This window comes from Coccomyxa subellipsoidea, assembly GCF_000258705.1.
Source record: "Coccomyxa subellipsoidea C-169, whole genome shotgun sequence".
Lineage (NCBI taxonomy): Eukaryota > Viridiplantae > Chlorophyta > Trebouxiophyceae > Coccomyxaceae > Coccomyxa > Coccomyxa subellipsoidea.
Window position 1 is genome coordinate 1,760,878 of NW_005178032.1, and position 18,341 is coordinate 1,779,218.

Genomic DNA, 18,341 nt, shown 5'->3' on the forward strand with positions numbered 1-18,341 from the left:
TCTGATCAAGCATTAGCTGCGCGCATGAATTGATGAGTGTGCAGACAAATAAAGAATCCAACAATCCCAGTCAGTAAGGGTTGCCTGTTATGGCTCCCTTGTGGCCGACGCATTCCCCCGCAAAATCCATCGTCGCCCCCGACACCGCGTACAGCTGGCAGCGGCCGTCTGACAGGGCAGCTGCCACGCAGTCGCGCGCTGATGTGGCAGCCAGCTCCAGGACACATGCGCCTGAGCTGGCACCGTTCTGGCCTGCTACATATAACAAAGCACTTAAAGCTTGATGACTTCTTATCATCAGTCCGCCCAATCTAGAGGAGCGCCAGAGGAAACCTGTCCACACTTGTTGTGGCCTGCCCAGAAGTGGATCAAGCTGCAAACAGGAGCTGGAGAGCTTGAAACAACAGCAGATCCACATACAGATGAAATTGCAGACTTGGAAATCTTCAAGCATGTGCCTATGTGCGGACCACTCCATTTGTTACGATGAGTCCGCCCAGTACCATGTGACACCGACGAAAGTGGGGACGCCAGGATATGGCCTGCCCAAATACAAATCGAGCAAGTGGAATTCAGCCTCTGGAGCTCGGAGCAGTAACAGATCCACAATCTGATCAAAGGTGAGAGATTCAGATGTGTATGGTATAAGGTCCATCTCTAGTTTCCTGCCTCGAGGCAAGGTGCGTCTGCAGGCAAGCTGCAGGCAATGGCTGCCACACATACTCCCTTGATGGACTCGCCAGATCCACGCAAGACCCAGTCAACCGTGGGCACGGTGCTCAGTATTTGCACCGCCCCCGTCAGCAGGGGCTATGAACAAAAGGTTTGCATGTCCGGGTTCTGCTCTAGGCAGAGCCAAATGAGCCTCACTGACCTGATTGTGCTGGGCACAGAAAAGACTTCTAACAAGGAAGATCTGACCATGCGGTTGTACTCCAGTTGTATTTCACACCTGCGTGTACAGTCGCCAGTGGTTGCAGGATCTTGGGTGCACTCATTGCCCCTGCCTGCACCAGCATGCAGTTTCTTATCAAAATTTTGCGCTTGACATCCTCCTTCAAGCATTGCCAATGAAGAGCTAGTCAATGAAGAGCTAGGAGGTGCTATGTGTGCAAGTAGTGGACTAACTTTATTGGGAGACAAGGTGCGGCAAGCCGACCTGTAGATGTCACGGAACGAGAATGTCACGATTGTCTCCTGCTTTTGTCTTCTGTGTTCTGTTGTGACAATCCCAGTTGGAATGTGGCAGTGCAGAGGCTCCAACGCATACGATGATCTGGAAAAAGCTCTGGTATTTGAAGAGTACTTGCCAGTCAAATGCTGCACGATTTGCTGCCAATTATCTCAACAAAAACACTTCACAGTTGTATGCCGTGCTGCAAGCTATTATTTTGGGGAGATTAACATGCAAGGTGTGCGTTCCGGCAGGGTTGAAATAACATAAGCTTTCGGAACTTCTCTTTCTCCCATTTTTCTTCAGAGTGTCCACTCTCAACGCACTAGAATCCTTGTATGTGGTTCCTTGAGTGACTGCTGTGATTTCGCATTGGTATCTTGGTATGTGCATTCTCAATAGCGACTCGGATGGAAGTCCAATGTAGAGCAAATGGCTTGATAATTCTGGACCAGCGCTGAAATCCAAACCATTTTTTCGTTATAAGATCACTATGACCATATCTGTCCTGATTTTACATTGTTAGGGCATCGAAAGGGATAACAATGCGCTAATAAGCTGCTCATCCATCCTATGACTAGAAATCTGTTGTTCAAAAGGCGTGAAGGTGAGCTTGTGGGTGATTCGCTTCCTTTTATTTCGCACAGTATACTAGCTTGAGTTTCTGAGTCCCTCCTGTAATATCGACCATGCTGCTCGCAGTCAAGAAGCACAGAACCCACACGAAGACACTAGTGCTTCTCCTGAAGGTTTTCCTCTTTTTATTACCCTTCAGCATCCTACTGTACGATGTGAGTTTGTCTCTCCAGCCAAGACCCAAGCTAACGCTGATTGGCTATGCCAAGGTCACAGATGGCGACACACTGATGGTCAGTGTGACCTTTCTCACCTGGCTGAACACTTCTTTTCAGACAATTTCAACCAGGTGTTTGCAAAAAGCTTTTAAATGGAACAAATGGAATTCTGCAACTCGGATTAAGTCAGGGCATGTCTTTGCAGGTTGGTGAACATGTTGTGCGACTAGCTGGCATCGATGCCCCTGAGAGGGATCAAAGCTGCAGACGGTCATCTGGCAGGCTCTACCTCTGCGGTCCGTCTCCCTGATCCACCAGTTATCTGTGATCAAGATATAAGTGTATTCTTCTCAATGGCACGCAATGCATGCAGCCTTACGGGAATGTGCAAGCAATTAAAGTTCATTTTCTGTCATAGTTCTGGCATCACTAAACGCATTCCAGCAGAGGATGATAAATTGGGCTAAGCACCTTATACTTGCAATCTGACCCAGTGGCCAAAGCTTTCTCATGCTGCTGAACTTTCACCACTCAGAGGAGCCCTACACCCAGTTGCATGCATAGAGGATGCTTGCACAAGCCCATGCGCAGGTCATGCACGTTTCTGTGTCTTGTGTCAGGCGAGGAGGCAAGTCGGGCGCTGTCACGGCTGGTGAGCTTTTCAAGGGTCACGTGCGAGCAGCAGGGGGCACGTGACCGATATGGGAGGGTTGTTGCGCGATGCAGCATCCGCGGGTGGCCGACCTGGCGCAGCGATGACCTGTCAGCTGCACTGGTGGCTGGTGGGCATGCGGTGGTGTACAGGTAGTTTCCTGCCCCTTGGGAACCAAATTAATTGACTTGAAATGATTACTGCCAATTTGGCACATTTGGATGGCACTCCACACAGATTCAGTGGACTGTCGCATGCTCCATAAAAAGCAGGACATGTAACGCCGCACACAATGTGCTGTATATCTTGACAACTTGGAGCTGTACTCCTTTGGCAGCAGGACATTTCTTGAAATTGGTGTCTGGTGAAATTGGTGTCTGGTGAGGCAGAGATACATGACCGCCCACTACTTCCCAATCTGTCTGGCATGGTCTCTGCTAAGCGGTGAGTTATTTGCGCTGCGCGGGGTAATGTGAACAGGATATAGCTGGGAGCGGAGGAGGTTGCACGCTCCAAAAGATCTTGCAGATTAAGACAATCAGTGTCTCATGACCTCATGGCATTATGCAGGCAGTATGCTGGCAAGCATCTAGCTGAGCTGGCACAGCTGGAGAGAGGTGCTCGGCTGGGGAAGAGGGGCCTTTGGCAGGGCACATTTGAGGTGCCTGAGGACTGGAGAAGGAGAAGACAGAAGAGTTTCAAATGAAGCGGCTGACATTGAAAACAAGTCTCGCATGAGTCAAAAATCCACTCTCCGATGGTCACAAATATCCTTTCATTAAAATCGGCCAGCCAACACAAAAATTTAAGGAAATTGCAGTGCATTCAGGTGTGCTGCTGTGCAGTCACCCAATGTACAGTTCCAAAGTCCGGACTATCCATTGACTATTTGCAGTGTGTACCAAGCAATGCACATGCTGCCCAATCATATTGCACATGTCTCCAATATCCACGTTTGAATTTGAATCTACTGTACAGAATTAGCTCACATGCGGCCGCCGACCCAGCCTCCCTTGACGGCCGTCCGGCTGCGTACCTCCATCAGTAATCCGTCTGCGCTGTACTCCCGTTGCAAGCCTGTTTGCGCACAAGTGTCTGTAAAACTTCCATGTCGTGGATCAGTACTAGATCAGCAATGGTTACTAAGCTGATGACGCCGGTCCTCTACTGTTTCTAAATTTGAATTGCCTCCATGACCAGAGGTAGCTATCACTGAAATTTTCATTCATCAAATTTACACTGTAACGCACGCAAGGGCAATTAAAAGCTCTCTCTATCACTTGAGAGAACTGCTGAGCTTGATGATAAACTCTGCGTGGGGATATTTCTAGGCTGGTGTAGGCTGTGGCAACGGGCTCACCTATAAGGGTGCGTTCGTTGACTAGCCAGTGGAAGGATACACACAGGCCTCGGCCCTGCCCCTCAGTTTCCATTCCCTCCTGCGCAACAGGACAACACTAATACAGCCCATGCAACTGTACAGTCAATGTTGCAATATACAGTAAGATAGGCAGGATCTTGCTTTCTCCCAATTTCGTCCATCTGTGCCTGAGAATGTCAGTCCCACCTGCGCGTCAGCTGCGCGTCCCCGGCTGACGGGGGGCACCATGCGCAGCTCGAGAAGAGCATTGCCCGGCAGCCAGAAGGCGCCACCGCAGTCCCCCGGGTCCCCCCGCCCGGGCCCCCACTCCTGCGCCGTCTCACTGCTGAAATACACCAGCACCGTGCCGGGCTCCTCATCTGCGCATGCAACATTATGTCATATTACAATTAGGTGCACGCAGTATGTAATTATCACCAAACGGAGTTCCTGTCAGGAGGCAAGTAGTGTTGGCAAACAAGCTCGGTATGTGAAGCACCGGTGAGATTCCCTTGTGTGCATGCAAGCTCTCAATTGGGCAGTTCTGGGATGCGACTAATTGGGGCAGTGTCTACTTTGCTACCTCCTCCATCGCATCTCTCTGATTGTCCATTGCCCTTCTAAGTCGTCCGGAATAATTGTTCTGCAAAGAATTATTCCGGACGAATAACTCTTTGCAGAACAGGTGACACATTCATGCGGCTGCAGCTGGCTTGTTCTGGCCTCAAATGCTCAAGGAGGTTGTGAATCCATTTGTAAGAGTGTGCTATCAATTTAAAAGCAAGCATCAGGCAGCGCACCTGGCGAGGCGTCGTCTGGCACCGGAGAGGCGCTGACATCAAAGACCTTCCAGCTTCCCTTGAGGTCCTGCGGCTGGCTGCGAGCGCCCGTGGACACCTGTGACCGAAATTCCTTCCTGATTAGGGAAAACAGGAATGCACACGTAAACGGAGATCAAGCACCCAAAGAATGGGAAAAGGACTGCCTCGCCTGGAAATTGCAATGCGTGCAAAATGCAACACACCTCCGGCCCAGCAGCAAATGCATTGTTGCGTAACTGTGAGCGCGCAAGTCGCTCAAGAAAGCCATTTGCTATATGCGCGCAATTGCGAGGGATGCAGAAACTGGTGGTGGTTCATCCCTGTGGGCTGTTTTGTGTACAAGCTGTGTTCAGTCTGTCATCTCATTTCTTAGACAAAAGTCATTTAAGCATTTAACACAAGAGTCTTGAGGAGTTCCCAGTACATGCTGAGCGGGTGCAGCCCAGGCAACTCTGAGATCGGCAGAGCAGAAGAGCATTGTAAGCCAAGAGAGAATGCAAACATCAAGACAGCACGAGGGCCAATGAAAATGGAAGGGCTGCCTTGCAGGTGTAATAGAATGCACTAACAATACAAACACGGCACAGGAGCACCAATTTGTACTTTGAGCAGTGCATGTCACTTGCATGACTAAACCAGTTGCCTGTTCAGGCGCACCTCTGGGAGAACCTGGGAGGGGTCTGCCACGCAGGCGGGTGAGTCATCCTCCGCCAGGCACTGCCACGCCTCCCTCAGCACCGCTATGCGCAAGACCTCAACCTCCAACTCCTTCTCCCCTGCCATTCCACATGTACCCTTGTCGAGACCATGAATTCCCTCATAAAATCACCAATTTGGATGCCTAGGTGACAGGCGATCAAGCCGCATTAATTTGGGTGGCAAGGGTGAGCAACAATGTGTATATAATATTTGCGCCAGGTCATGCACGCTGAGTACTCTGTTCATAGAATTCGTCTTGAGATGTCCGACACGCTGTCTTATGTTGTGGAATTGGACACTCTGGTGCACGTAGAATGCAAAGGAAGGGATGATTGAATCCAGAAGGGCTGTGAACACTGGGCAGATCACATGAAGACAAAGACACTGCCAGACACATAAGCCGGAGTGCGCTCAGGAACCAAGGCTATCATTATCTAGTGGTGTGAGCTAATTTGAATCAAAGGAGCTGCAGGAAACAGCAGCAAACCTGGGAAGGCTGCGAGGGTGAGGCGCAGTCTCAGGCGGTGTTCCCCGCCCCAGGCCAGGCACTGCTCCAGCAGCCACACGCGCCTGACCCCCGCTGAGTCATCGCCCACGTCAGCCTCCGCCCTGATGACCTCATCCTCGGCCGTGTCATCCTTGACAGACCCCTCCAACGTGCTCGCCTGCAGCAATCATGAGTGATTTTTTTTACAGTGATCCTTGTATTTACCGACTTTCAAGAAGCTGGCCGCCCTCAATTTGCAACATTACACTACAGCCCAGATGGCCTAGCTGACATGGCATCCCTTAATACAAGTTCAATAAGAACCATTGCCTGGTTCAAAACGCAGCTTGAAACAGGTCAGCTGTGTCCATGGATGAGAAAACATGCCACCACGAAGCAATACTGTCATTGCAACGGCTCAACTCCAGATGCTCGCCTTGAAGCTGTCTACATCTTTACCAAGAACTCTTTGCCCATTATGTGATGCTTGAATTTAGATGATGCGAGTGAGTCACCTCCAAGGAGAGCCGTCGCTCCAGCCTCTCCTTGTCTGCTTGCAGCAGGTCCCCCCCCTCAAACACCTCCTCAGCTAGCAGGCTGGAGGGTCCCCTAGAGTAGGTCCCCCCGTCAAAGAACACCAGGCCATCCTCCTCACTGGAGATGATCTCCTCCTCCCACTCGTCCTGGGAACCCAAAAATGGCAATCATCATTACAATCATCATTAGTATTATTATTACATGCTTTTCCCGCCAAAAGGCAGGTTACATTCTGCAGACAAGCTGCAGTTAAACTTGCCACACTTCTACCCCTTGTTTAACTTGCCACACCCAAGCAAGACCCAACCAACCGTGGGCACGGTACTGCCCCCGGCCAGCCGGGGCTTGATAACTAAAACATGACAATTAGAACTCACAGATGGGACTCTATTTGTCAGTTTGATGGGCTATTTAAATGGTCTGCCCATCCAATTGCGTTGGCGTTGTGCAACATCAAGGGCGGTGTGGAATGGGGACCATTCAGCATCTACTGCAGAATTGACCTTAGCCGAATACACCATATCCTAAATAATGCAATCTCCTTTGTTCCTGCAGCCTAGCATGCACGCAAGTCTCAACTTAGCCTGGCAATAATTGGGAGTCATTGCTGACAAGAATGCAACCCACCTTCGCAGCGATGTCTCTCAGCGCCTGCGCAGAAGCTGCGCGCAGGCTTCGCCTGACAACCCTGTCATCGTCTTCTTCCAATTCCCTGGATTCAAGGGTGCTCGTGCGAACGTCCAAGACCGGCTCCCCCTTGTTATCCAAGCCCACAGGCTCGGCCTCACCTGCAGAAGGCAGACACACTCTGCATGCGGGACATTTTCCCACCAATTCGTATTTTTTGCCCTCAAGTGTCCTAGGATGACTCCTTCCTACCTGACTGTTCACCACACATGAGACCACAACCTGACAATGGCTGACAGGCACAGGATAGACATGAGCAACATGCAAAGCATGCATGCCACCCACATTGGTAAAGGTCAAAGGGCAGCTTTGCATGCTCGTGCTCCGTTTTCTTGCATGCGAGACAAGATCTCCGGCTGACGGGGCCGTATAGATGCTGAGCACCTGCCCACGGTTGATTGGGCCTCAAATCGGATCTAGCGAGTTCATCCTAGGGTGGGCCATGTGGCAGCCTTTACCTGCAGCCTTTGTCTGCAGACGCGCCTTGCCTCTGGCAGGACCATCGTGTAATGATAGTTGAAAATAGTCTGAAATTGGCACCTGTGAGGGGAGAGAAGGCGGCTTGCACCCCCTGCCAGGCGCCGTTGGATGTTCCACAGAATGTGGACCAGAATGGAGCCATCTGCAGTTTCTCCACAGGTGTCAGCTGCTCCTGTCCCTGAACCTGGTGAGAAGCACCGCGCATGTCATGCTTCTGCGGTGCATCATATCAAGTCCTTGCCTTACATGGATGTGGTGGACATTGCTCCTGACACTGGCATGTTACTGGTTCTACCTGGATTGGTGCGGTTATCAGAGCCTCCTGGGCTACTTCGCTCTTCTTGCTGGCGAGGACTCGGATGGCTGGTGCTCGTCTAGACATCCCAGAACCCCATAGCTTAGGAGTCTGAAAGGCAGGGATGAATCTCCTACCTGGATACACATACCGGAGCAATCAATGATAAGATGCGTATGTAAGTTTGTGATGTTCGTTTTAACTCAATTAATTCCGATGAACGCCACAGCTCCCTGTGCGTTGCTAGCCAGTACTGGGAAAGCTACTGTCGGGAGGCAAACAGTGGCAATAGGAAGGGAAATGGCAATGTAATTGAGATATTTCGAGATCTTGAATCATGCTTTTAATCAAGAATGGAATATCTATCCGACGATCAGGCCACTAGGAGGCGATGCATACCAAGTACAGCTGAATTTTGGCCCATCCTTCCGCCCATCGGATCGCAAGAAGACTGCCACATCAAGCACTAACCCCATACAGCTCTTGAGATGGTGCGAAGCGAATCTCTATACCCCAAAGCAAGCTCATTTGGCCATGAGGCCCAGTGATGAGTCACATTCAGGCAACTCTGACTGATGATTACACCCTACCTTCCACTTTCTGATCGCTTCCCAAGTCCAGACCTTGTAGCATGTGAGGATAGCAAGATCATTGAGAAATGCGATGCTTGGTGAGATGATTCGTCACTCTTGCTGCCTGTGACAGTCTGCTCTGCTCAGACTCTCCTGTGGTTACTGGACTGTTGCACTGACAAGTAGAGTCGAAAAGCATTGCTCCTTTTCGCAGATCTTTCGCGACTCGAAGACATATTGAAGAACATACAGCAGTTCGTGGACCGAACATCTAGCAATGACGTCGAGCAGGACACCCTCGATGTTGCTGGCTGTCCACTGCAAAAAGACAGATGGTTTGGATCTGAAGACTCCCATTTGGAACTACATAGCAGCCACCTACTCCGAGCAACAGGCCAACGATGCAGCGGACGACCTTGCCACAGTGCAGCAGCTGCGCAGCGAGATCGTCGGGCTGACTGGATCCCTGCCACAACTGCATGAGACCATTTGCAAGTGAGGGCCTTGCCTGCATGCCTTGCCGTGCACTGTATCATTGTTAAGAAATATTCTTGCCTTGATGCTGCAAGACCGTCCCGTGGCCGTGCCATTACTAGCTTTTGTCGCTACCTTGATGATCCTTCAGTACTCCCTCTCACTGGCAAGACAAGGCTTGAAACTGCAACTATTCGGGGTCATCTTGGATTCCGGTCACCTGTCTTTCTAACATCAATATTCCTGGGCTGATGGTTTTATGGTAAAATGCTTCAGGTACTATCGTGCACTCTGCCTAATGGAGACGAGATTCCCCATCAGCAGGGACGCAGGCCATATCCGGCTCAGCTTCGTCTGGTATGACGCCTTCCGCCACACCAAGAAGACCGACCAGTGCAGCATCCACTTCGAAAAGGCCGCTGTGCTGTTCAACCTGGCAGCAGTGCTCACCCAGCAGGCGCTCAATGCTGACCGCTCCACTGACACCGGCCGCAAGGAGGCCGCCAAGTTCTTCCAGGTGCATTGCTAAGTATCTTTCCTAGTGATGAAATTCTCATGGCCAAGGCTCACATCACTTCCATCGTATGTGGTGCTTTGCTAAAGCATCTTGGCAAAGCACACCATATATGTCGGGGTTGTGATTTTTTGGTACCAGCATTTCTGCAAGGTGGTGCTGTACAGCGTGGCTGCAGATTGTGTGCGCATGGAATGGTGTTTTTTGCAATGAAATGCCCATCAGAAGATTTGCCCAGCCGTGATCATCCACGAGCGGAAATACTCTCTCCCGTAGCCATGCTGTGTTCCACCCTCCACCTCCAGACACAAGCCTCCAAAGATACTGAGCGACAGTGGTGCCAAGCTAATGCATTCAGCGTTCAGCACATGTCAATCTCACGAATGACTCAGTGATCACATCATCGCCGCGCAGGAAGCCGCTAGCAGCATTGCAGAGCTGTGCCGAAGGGCACGTGTTCCATTATTTGTTACAACAGGTTTTGGTCGCGTTGCCAGGGTTACCCCGAGTACATCAGATGATGTGTGCGGTGCATGACTAAGCACTGAACCCATCGCAGGAAGCCGCAGGAAGCTTCGCGGAGCTGCGCGACGTGGTGTCCCTGCGCGTGGAGGCCCCGCGGCCGGTGGATGTCAGCCCCGAGGCGGCCAACATGCTGGAGAAGCTGTGCCTAGCGCAGGCGCAGGAGGTCACCTACGAGAAGTTCCGCGCCGACGCCAAGAGCCCCGGCATCCTCGCCAGGTGCCTGCCAAATATTTCTTCTTGAGGACTTTTGGAAGTTGTGAACTTGCTGATGCTGCGAGCCCGACTTTCTCGCAAAGTGCTGCCCAAACCTTTTTATAGGATTGCAGGGGCCTCAGCAGCAGAGTGCAGGCAGTAGTTCACCAGATGCCCACTGCCAGCATGAGTATCAAAGGCTGAGTGGTACTCGCAGCCATTGAATATCACCCCTGCTTGCAGTCCAAGTCGTGCAGGACACAGTTCAGGCAGATAGTGTGGTACCCCAAAGGAAGATCGTTGGGTCTTCGTGGGTGCAAGAATAGCAATTTTCATCCAGGAAGTCTTTGAGTGCTTTCACCTCAGCCTTGACCGGCAAAATGCAGGGAAAACATCGACGGAGTACTGGATGTCTTCCTTAGTCCCCAGATCGCACCCAGGAAAAGATCTCTCTGTCGATGTGTTAGCTGAGCTGCAGCATTGTCAATATACCGTACATTGCTCACCAGATCGGTGAGCTGACTCGTTGCACCTGCTGCGAAGGCTGACGCGCCAGGTCAGCGTGTACTACGATGAGGTGGCGCGGGCGCTGGCGGTCTACCCGCTGAGTCAGCACTTCGACCGTTCCTGGACTGCGCACGTGGCAGTCAAGGCGGCGCTGTACGACGCTGAATCCCAGATGCAGGCGGCGCAGCAGCAGCGCGCTGAGGACAATGTTAATGTGGAGATCACGCGCCTCAAGGTGGGAGCTCGTAATGCTTCCCATGCTTCCGCCTTTGCAGGCTGACATTCATTTCAACACGCTTCTGTGGGGCTATTTGAACATGCTGCTGTGGGCTTGTCACAAAAGCGAAACACGGTTGCACAAACTGAAAATGTTATGTGCGTAACTTCTGATTGCCTCCATCGCCCTGAAGAGACGAAAGGGCCAGCAGGCATATGTGCAGGGGCTTGCCATGTTGAGGTCCTGCAGGAAGGTGTGGAGCGATGACCCAGGTCAAGCTGCTCTGTGTGACACCCTGACAATGGCATTGTGGTGTTGCTGGCTGTATCTGACCCCTTGCCATGCGCTCTGTCCCCCACAGGAGGCCCAGAAGGCGCTGGGCGAGGCGAAGAGGGACATCAAGCAGACCAGCAAGGAGCTCAACCAGCAGCTGGCTGACATGGAGGAGTCCCTGGCCACACAGCTGCGCAGGCAAGGTCCTCTCATCCCAAGGGAAATCCAAGAATTAAGTATCCCGGGAGTTGTGTGATTTTTTGAGGTTGACCCCTGTATAGGCCCAGACATTCTTGATGTTGTGCCACCAGAAAGTGCTAACCAGGTGAGAGATATGTGAGAGATCTCAGAGGCACCAAAGTACGCTGCAATGCTTTCGCACCTGAATCCCTTGTTTATAGAATTTGTTCCAATCCTTCTTGAGCAGGTGTGTGGATGGGCCTCGGGGAATTTTTCCAGAGGCGTCAGAATAGGCTGTGGGGGCGACTGTTGACCTTTGTGAAGGCCCTGTGAGCACTACATGGCTTTTTTTAATCATTTTGCTGTAGACTGGGGGTCTTCGGGATCCGCCCGTGGCACCATAATGCACTGTCTGGATCTTTCTCAAGGCGTTGTCAATATATTGTAAATATATGCGCGCAGGGCGGAGCGTGAGAATTCAACGGTGTACCTGATGCGCGTGCCGAACATCGCCGATCTGCCCCCGGTGCAGCCGCACTCCGTGGCCAAGTGCGTTCTTTTCCATATTTGTACTGGAAGGGCGCATGCATGCACAATCACAAGCAGAGCGAATGCCTTAGCATTTGGTGGTCATCTCTAATTAACCTGGGTGTGAGCATTGGCTGCTTGGGTAGATCCCAGTTCTGTGCTGATGGTGAATGATGTGATGACTAAAACAATCACCTAGGGTGAATGTGTCCCTTGCATGCTTCTCTTGAGGCGTGGGGTGTCCGGGCCCTCACGATTAAACTCCCTAAGCTCGCTGCCCTTCCTGCCTGTGTGGCCTGTGTTGTGTTGGAAGGAAATGTGTGGACGCTCAACTATCAGTGACATGCAGGGTACTCCAGGATGTGGCCCGAGATTTCTTTGGTTTATGCGGGCAGGCCGCTAGTGCTATTGCAGCTGAATGCTGCAGCAAGTGTTGCTCCTGTTTTTAAATGTGGCCCCTTCAAACAGTAGATTTTCAAGGGAGACTCCTGACAAAGGCCACACTCTTAGGGATCCCTGAAACCTGATCCCAAAAATTGTGGAGAATTGCTAGGGTTTTTACTCTTCATATTTCCCTCATTTCTGTGTCAATAGGGTTTAGAGTGTGGGGAAACATGACAACATGCGCGCGCAGGTCGACGCTGCCGTCGCAGCTGGACGCGTCGGGCGAGCAGATGTTCCGCGAGGTCATCCCGGACGGCTCCGCCCGCGCGCTCAGCCGCTACACCGACATGGTCGACGCCCTGATCCGCGATCAGAACGACAGGCTGGCGGCCGCAAGCGACGACGCGCGCGTGCGGCTGCGCGAACGGGACCTGCCCGACTGCCTGCAGGTGGGTGTAGAAGCTCTTTTTCCTGCAGGGGGATTTGCGTGGTTATTGGGGTGCCTGAGGGGCGTATGGCCCACAAAAGGCAGAAATGCAGTGCACTGAATGCAAGGCAGACTTGTTTTTAGCGTGGTGGTGCCTGGCACCTTATGCAAAAGGATTTTTTGTCTGGAGAGGCACCGGAACTATTCATCATGAGTTCTGCGCAGCCTTGGCCCTGACCCTTTGCAGGTTAATGAGCCACGCTGGGAAGGGCAGCCGCAAATCCGCTTACGGTCCTTCTCGACGTCAACATGCCCATGATTGCATGTCATGGTCCATGGCGGCTCATTTCGGATCCTTCACCTGTTTAGGCACCAATGCTGGATATGTGTGCTATCCCACAGCGTGGCGAGTTTTACATGACCAATGAATATTGAGTGACCGAATGCATGACTGGTGCTTTTGCAATGTTCAGGCGCTGGACGCTGGCACGGCTGCTGTGCTGCCGGAGGGGCTGCGCTCGGAGCTGGAGCAGCTGGAGGACAGCGGAGGCGTGCGCCACCTCAACGACCTGAAGGACCAGATCCAGGTGCGCCTTCGCTGCTTCCTGCTTGGGGCCTGCCTGGAAAACTGTATTCCTCAATAGCTTGCGGAAGAAAGCAATTAGTGTGGACTATCGGAAACGTTTCAAAATCTAAAGGAAATGGCACGAGAGTCTCGTGTTTGTGTCTGGGGTTGATACTGCACAGCGCCGGCTGATGTGCAGTCCATACAAATGCAGCATGTGAGATCACAAGCGTTCTCATCCCAACTCAATCTGTAGCAGGCCAGGAAGTACCTATTTTGTCTTGCCTGTCTGCATTCCGCACGCTCGGCGGGTCAGGGAGGAATTTTGACGGCATGTTCCCAAGCATGCATGGCACGTACACGTGGATCTGTTCCTCAGAAGGAAAGGCTGAGGAATTCCTGTGTATCTCAAGTAAAGATTTAATACCAATTTTGAAGCGTGCGGCGCATTGCGATACATAGTTTCACTGAAAGGAATGCTGAGGGTCGCAACCTTCAAATGAAAATGTCAGATTCAAGTTCAAAGGCGAATTTAAGTATGCTACAGGGCCTGCGACGCGTGGCCGAGGCTGTGGATTCCTCGAAGTAAAGGCTGAGGAACTCCTTGTCTTTTCCAGAAGTGATTTCGAGTTCAAATCCCTCCTAGGCAGGCCACCACAGCAAGGGCTAGGGGGGCATGCTCAAAAGATTGGTGAACATCGCGCGATCAGGAAGACACCCGCGGTCACCATTGTCGCAGATGGATCAATGCCGAGACAGGGGTTGGACCCTCTTGATTTCGATTGTGATTTTGAAATTCGAATATGCTGCAGGGTCTGCGGCGCGTGGCGGTTGAGGAGCTGGGCAAGGTGGAGGCTGAGCTGCAGAGGGAGGCGCGAGAAGACGCAGTGCTGAGGGAACGCCACGGCGCCGCGTGGAACCGACCCTCCTCCGCCGCGCTCAACTCCACTCTCCTCGAAAAAGTTGCCGGTGCGTTGCTTGGAGCGCAGCACCCATATTACTCGCTTTGTTCATACTTGAGAGCGGCGCCTGGACTGTCCAAATGACGACGACTTACATGTTTGCACTGAAGTGGGGAGAAGGTGTTGTATTATACTACTTCTTGCAGCTCTGATCTGTCTTGTGCTTTCTGTACCATGTCCTTCAGAAAATGCTGTGCGTTTGTGGTGTATGGGCTATACCAGCCATGTCATGTTCAACGTGATGGCTTTTGGTTTTCCTGATGGCTTTTGGTTTTTCTGATGGCTGTGCATTTGGTTCCCATGTGAATATTTGCTTTGCGTTGAGCAGGCTACAAGGCGAACCTGGCGGCTGCGGGAGAGAGCGACGGGCGGCTGGAGGCGCGGCTGGCGCAGAACGCGAGCACATTCTCAGCCCTCTCTCTTGACAACGCCGTCGCTGCCATGCCCCGTCTGCAGGTGCAGCTCTCATACTCTGTAATGTAGAGTAAGACCTTGCCTTAATGTCAAGCGACAACAGGGTGGAATAATGGAGATCACTGTACCAGCAAGAGTCAAAACTCTTGTTTGTTGTTTTTAATCTTAGTGAAATGGGGTTGGCTTTTCGTCCATATGTAGATGTGATTGTTTTTTAAGAGTGTTTGTATAGAGGAAGCGTCATTTTCTTGTAGGTTTTCAGCCCCTTTCCTGTACCCCCAGGTCTCAGGGAATGTCAGGAAACCCCAGAATCAGCCTGCGAGTCGGCCTGGGGAACCCTTAAAGCAGTAGCTCAGAGCTTGGTCAGGGGAATTCAGCCTGGTGGCAAGCTTCCTGTCCTGTAAGCTGCAAGCAACAGCCGCCAGGACTGCATTTGCCTGCGGCCTGATTTGCACGCAGAGCCAAGGCCAGAGCCTCTGGTTTCTAAGTTTCTTTTCAAGATTTTTAATTTTTTTTTACAAGATTCAAGTTTAAATATGTATGCATGCAGGCCCCCATGGTGAGCACGGGATCAGAGGAGCCCGCGGCGATAGTGACAAAGCTGCGGCAGGCGCTCGACGCAATCAGCCGCCTCTCCTCAGAACGCGCCGCGCTCGAAGAAGCCCTCAAGGTAAAGATATGTCTTCAGTTCTCTCAAATATGAATTCCTGATAAGTTATATATCCTGCAATGCACATAATATATATATAGGTAAGATATATTATAAATTATTTCTGATTTGAATTCCTTTCTGGCACTGGATCAGTCAATCTTTGCCCCGCACAATAGAGCAGGGATCAGTCAACCTTTGCCCCGCACAATAGAGCAGGAGGATTGCTGAGGTCTGATCTCGAGCATTGAGCGATCTGTTCTGCCGCGCTCGGGAGAAGTACTCAAAATGAAATAATTTCGGTCAATTCTGTAGGTTCTCTGTTTCTTGTGCATGCTTGGCCTTCAGAACTTTTCCGTTGGGCATGGAGCGTGCAGCCTGTGCCACTGCACCCAAATCTATCTTCACTTGCCTTTGCTGGCAACATCATATGTATGCTATCCATGCAACAGGCAGTGCTGATCCATGCCTGTTTGTCCATCGGATCCACCAGCATTCTTCGAATGCATCTTCATCCCCCCCTCTAAAAGGGGGGGAGTGCGGCGCACTAAATGCATCCATCACCCTTATCCCAATCAGGCCATTCCCATGGTTACGCCCCACAGAGGTCTCACGCTCAGCCGGACGAGATCGACCTACCTCTGGATTTGCGCTGTGCAGGTGGAGAAGAACAAGGACAACATCCTGCCGCGCATCATGGCCGTCTCTGGCTCCTACGACAAGCTGTTCGCCGAGGAGCTCAAGAAATATGACGCCCTCAAAGTACGCAGATTATTCCCCGTGCTCATGAGCATGCGGCTAGACTTGAGCTCTGCACATGGATGCCTGCAGTCTCTGCCGCACCTCTTTGTTGTAGAAGTTTTTGAATTGAATATCTGAAGGTTCACGTGGAGCTGTATGGTAGCTGGGTAGCTGTCTGGCGTTGTGTGTTTGCCTCTTGAGACTCTGTCAAATACAGCGCAATTGAAAGAACAGGCGGCGCCCAATTTCCTCCAGGCCAGCAACAATAAAGCCAGCATGCATGACTGTCTGACCTTTTTAGTGTGGTGCTTTTCTCTCTGCAGAAATCAGCGCCTTTGCCATGCTGGGTTCATGCGCTTTTGAGTGACAGAGCAGACGAGAGAGCGGTGTTTGGTTTATTGTGAGCTAGGAATAATTACATGCCAATTTGGCCTTATTTCCGCTATAAGAATGACCTCTTCTTGCCCATCTCTGCGCGCAGGCTCAGGTGGATGAGAATCTGGCGAAGCAGGCGGCGGTAATGGAGGTTATCGACAGAGAGGCCGCTGCCTACAAGCAGGCATTCGGCTACAACGAGTGGCGCGCAGCCTGCGAGGTGGGGCCTCCCCGGCAGATTCATGGCTGCATATGTTTGACGAGCCCAATGAGCAAGTTGTGTTTGTACTGTGGGTCACTGTGCAGGTTTCCTGCTGCAAACAAGTTGCTGCGCACAGGCCTGTGAGTCATCAATCCCTCTCTGTAGGCACCTTGTGGCTCTCTCGCCAAGTGCTGGTTCAGCTGGTGGCATGAAGAGGGGAAGCGGACAGCCAAATAGGAGGTCTGTCTTGCTACATAGGCATGCAGGAGAGGTCAGCAAGGCAGCAGCAACGTCTAGCATGCAGTAAAGTGCACGACACACAGGCTGAACAACAGTGATTCGATTAGGGGCTATTTCTAGCCATTGTGGGCTAGTTTGAATTTAATATGGCTATTTCGGGGCTATCTGAAAAGCAATGGCTGTCGGTATATATATTTTGGGTGGCGCAAACAGCCATATTTCCTTAGGGGAGGTAATGATATATTTGTAAAGTTGTCAATTAGTAAGCAAACTTAGTCATAAAATGTGGCTTTTTCGCCCCTGCGGGGCTGACAAAATAGCCACCAAGGCATAATTCGCCAATTCTTTAACCGAAACACTGCTGAACAATGGTGTGTGGCCTTTCTGCAGACGGCGAGCGCTGAGGTTCGGCGGAGCATGGGCGGCTACAAGGAGGTGCGGGACAACATGAGCGAGGGGCTGCGCTTCTACATGAGCTTGCAGGAGGCCATCGCAGTCCTGGCGCAGCAGGCCGGTGACTACGCGCTGACTCGCTCCCTCCAGCGGTGCGCGCCCCTCTGGGGTCTTCATGTATAAACAAAAGGGCCTAGGAAGTGGTGAGGTATTTCCACAGAGTACAAGGCGCAGACCCATTGGGCCGGTGACTACGCGCTGACTCGCTCCCTCCAGCGGTGCGCGCCCCTCTAGGGTCTTCATGTATAAACAAAAGGGCCTAGGAAGCAGAGAGGTATTTCCACAGAGTACAAGGCGCAGACCCATCGGGCCGGTGACTATGCGCTGACTCGCTCCTTCCAGCGGTTCACCCCATAATCTATCGTGTACCCCCTTTGAGATTTGGGAAGACATCTTCAGAAAGCATGTCAACAGAGAAGCCTGCGACTTTCGCAATAATCGTTTGATTGTTCTGGTGCCAGGCCTGAGGTCCTCTCCCTGTGGCTTGCTGTTGTTTTTTGGCAAGTACTGTCGGCACTGACCCCTTCTGAGTCCCTGTGCCGAGGAATGCGTTCCGGCTTGTTTGGGTGTTGAGCGTTCTTGGAGCCATGCTCAGAACCCAATCCATATACAACTCACGTTGTGATTTTCCGTGTGCAACCTATCATTCGATCCAAACCGCAGCCAACTTAGTTGAGAGTGGATTGAATATTGAAAGTGATGCGGCCCTTTCACCAGCTCCCCTTTAGCACCATGCAGCTATCTGTGCCTGTGCACCGCTGGATCTCTGGCTCGAGGTTTAGATCGATCAGCTGCCTTCAAGGACCGTTTTGAATGACATGGTGGATTGCACGCGCAAAGCTGTCGCAAACTCAAAACTACCTGTTCCAACGCTGCAGGGATGACGTGCTTAAGGACATGCTCGAAGCTGCATCTGCTTTAATACAATATGAATATTCCAAACACACTTGCTGAAGGGGTG

General features: G+C 51.7%; 3 protein-coding genes across 3 annotated transcripts; 1 reads left to right on the top strand and 2 right to left on the bottom strand.

Moving 5' to 3' along the window:
* Positions 1 to 70: 70 nt before the first annotated feature.
* COCSUDRAFT_56495 (hypothetical protein) lies at positions 71 to 998 on the bottom strand (the record flags this gene model as incomplete). The annotated part of the gene is made up of 2 exons (XM_005646550.1): positions 71 to 252; positions 953 to 998. The coding sequence occupies 2 exons, from the start codon at positions 996 to 998 to the stop codon at positions 71 to 73; spliced, it is 228 nt and encodes a 75-aa protein (XP_005646607.1).
* Positions 999 to 3,605: 2,607 nt separating this feature from the next.
* Positions 3,606 to 8,493, bottom strand: COCSUDRAFT_66811 (hypothetical protein; the record flags this gene model as incomplete). Its single annotated transcript, XM_005646551.1, has 11 exons — positions 8,386 to 8,493; positions 7,987 to 8,123; positions 7,752 to 7,875; positions 7,152 to 7,312; positions 6,503 to 6,670; positions 5,988 to 6,165; positions 5,459 to 5,577; positions 4,781 to 4,877; positions 4,188 to 4,360; positions 3,981 to 4,059; positions 3,606 to 3,697 (listed from the first exon to the last, which is right to left on the bottom strand). Exons 1-11 carry the CDS (start codon positions 8,444 to 8,446, stop codon positions 3,606 to 3,608), a joined length of 1,389 nt encoding a protein of 462 aa, XP_005646608.1. The 5' UTR covers positions 8,447 to 8,493.
* A 126-nt stretch (positions 8,494 to 8,619) lies between these two features.
* COCSUDRAFT_29959 (BRO1-domain-containing protein) lies at positions 8,620 to 17,503 on the top strand (the record flags this gene model as incomplete). Its single annotated transcript, XM_005646552.1, has 14 exons — positions 8,620 to 9,053; positions 9,309 to 9,549; positions 10,106 to 10,287; positions 10,807 to 11,005; positions 11,349 to 11,458; positions 11,903 to 11,989; positions 12,603 to 12,801; positions 13,253 to 13,366; positions 14,157 to 14,306; positions 14,643 to 14,762; positions 15,271 to 15,390; positions 16,030 to 16,131; positions 16,592 to 16,705; positions 17,318 to 17,503. Exons 1-14 carry the CDS (start codon positions 8,836 to 8,838, stop codon positions 17,501 to 17,503), a joined length of 2,142 nt encoding a protein of 713 aa, XP_005646609.1. The 5' UTR covers positions 8,620 to 8,835.
* Between the last annotated feature and the right edge of the window lie 838 nt (positions 17,504 to 18,341).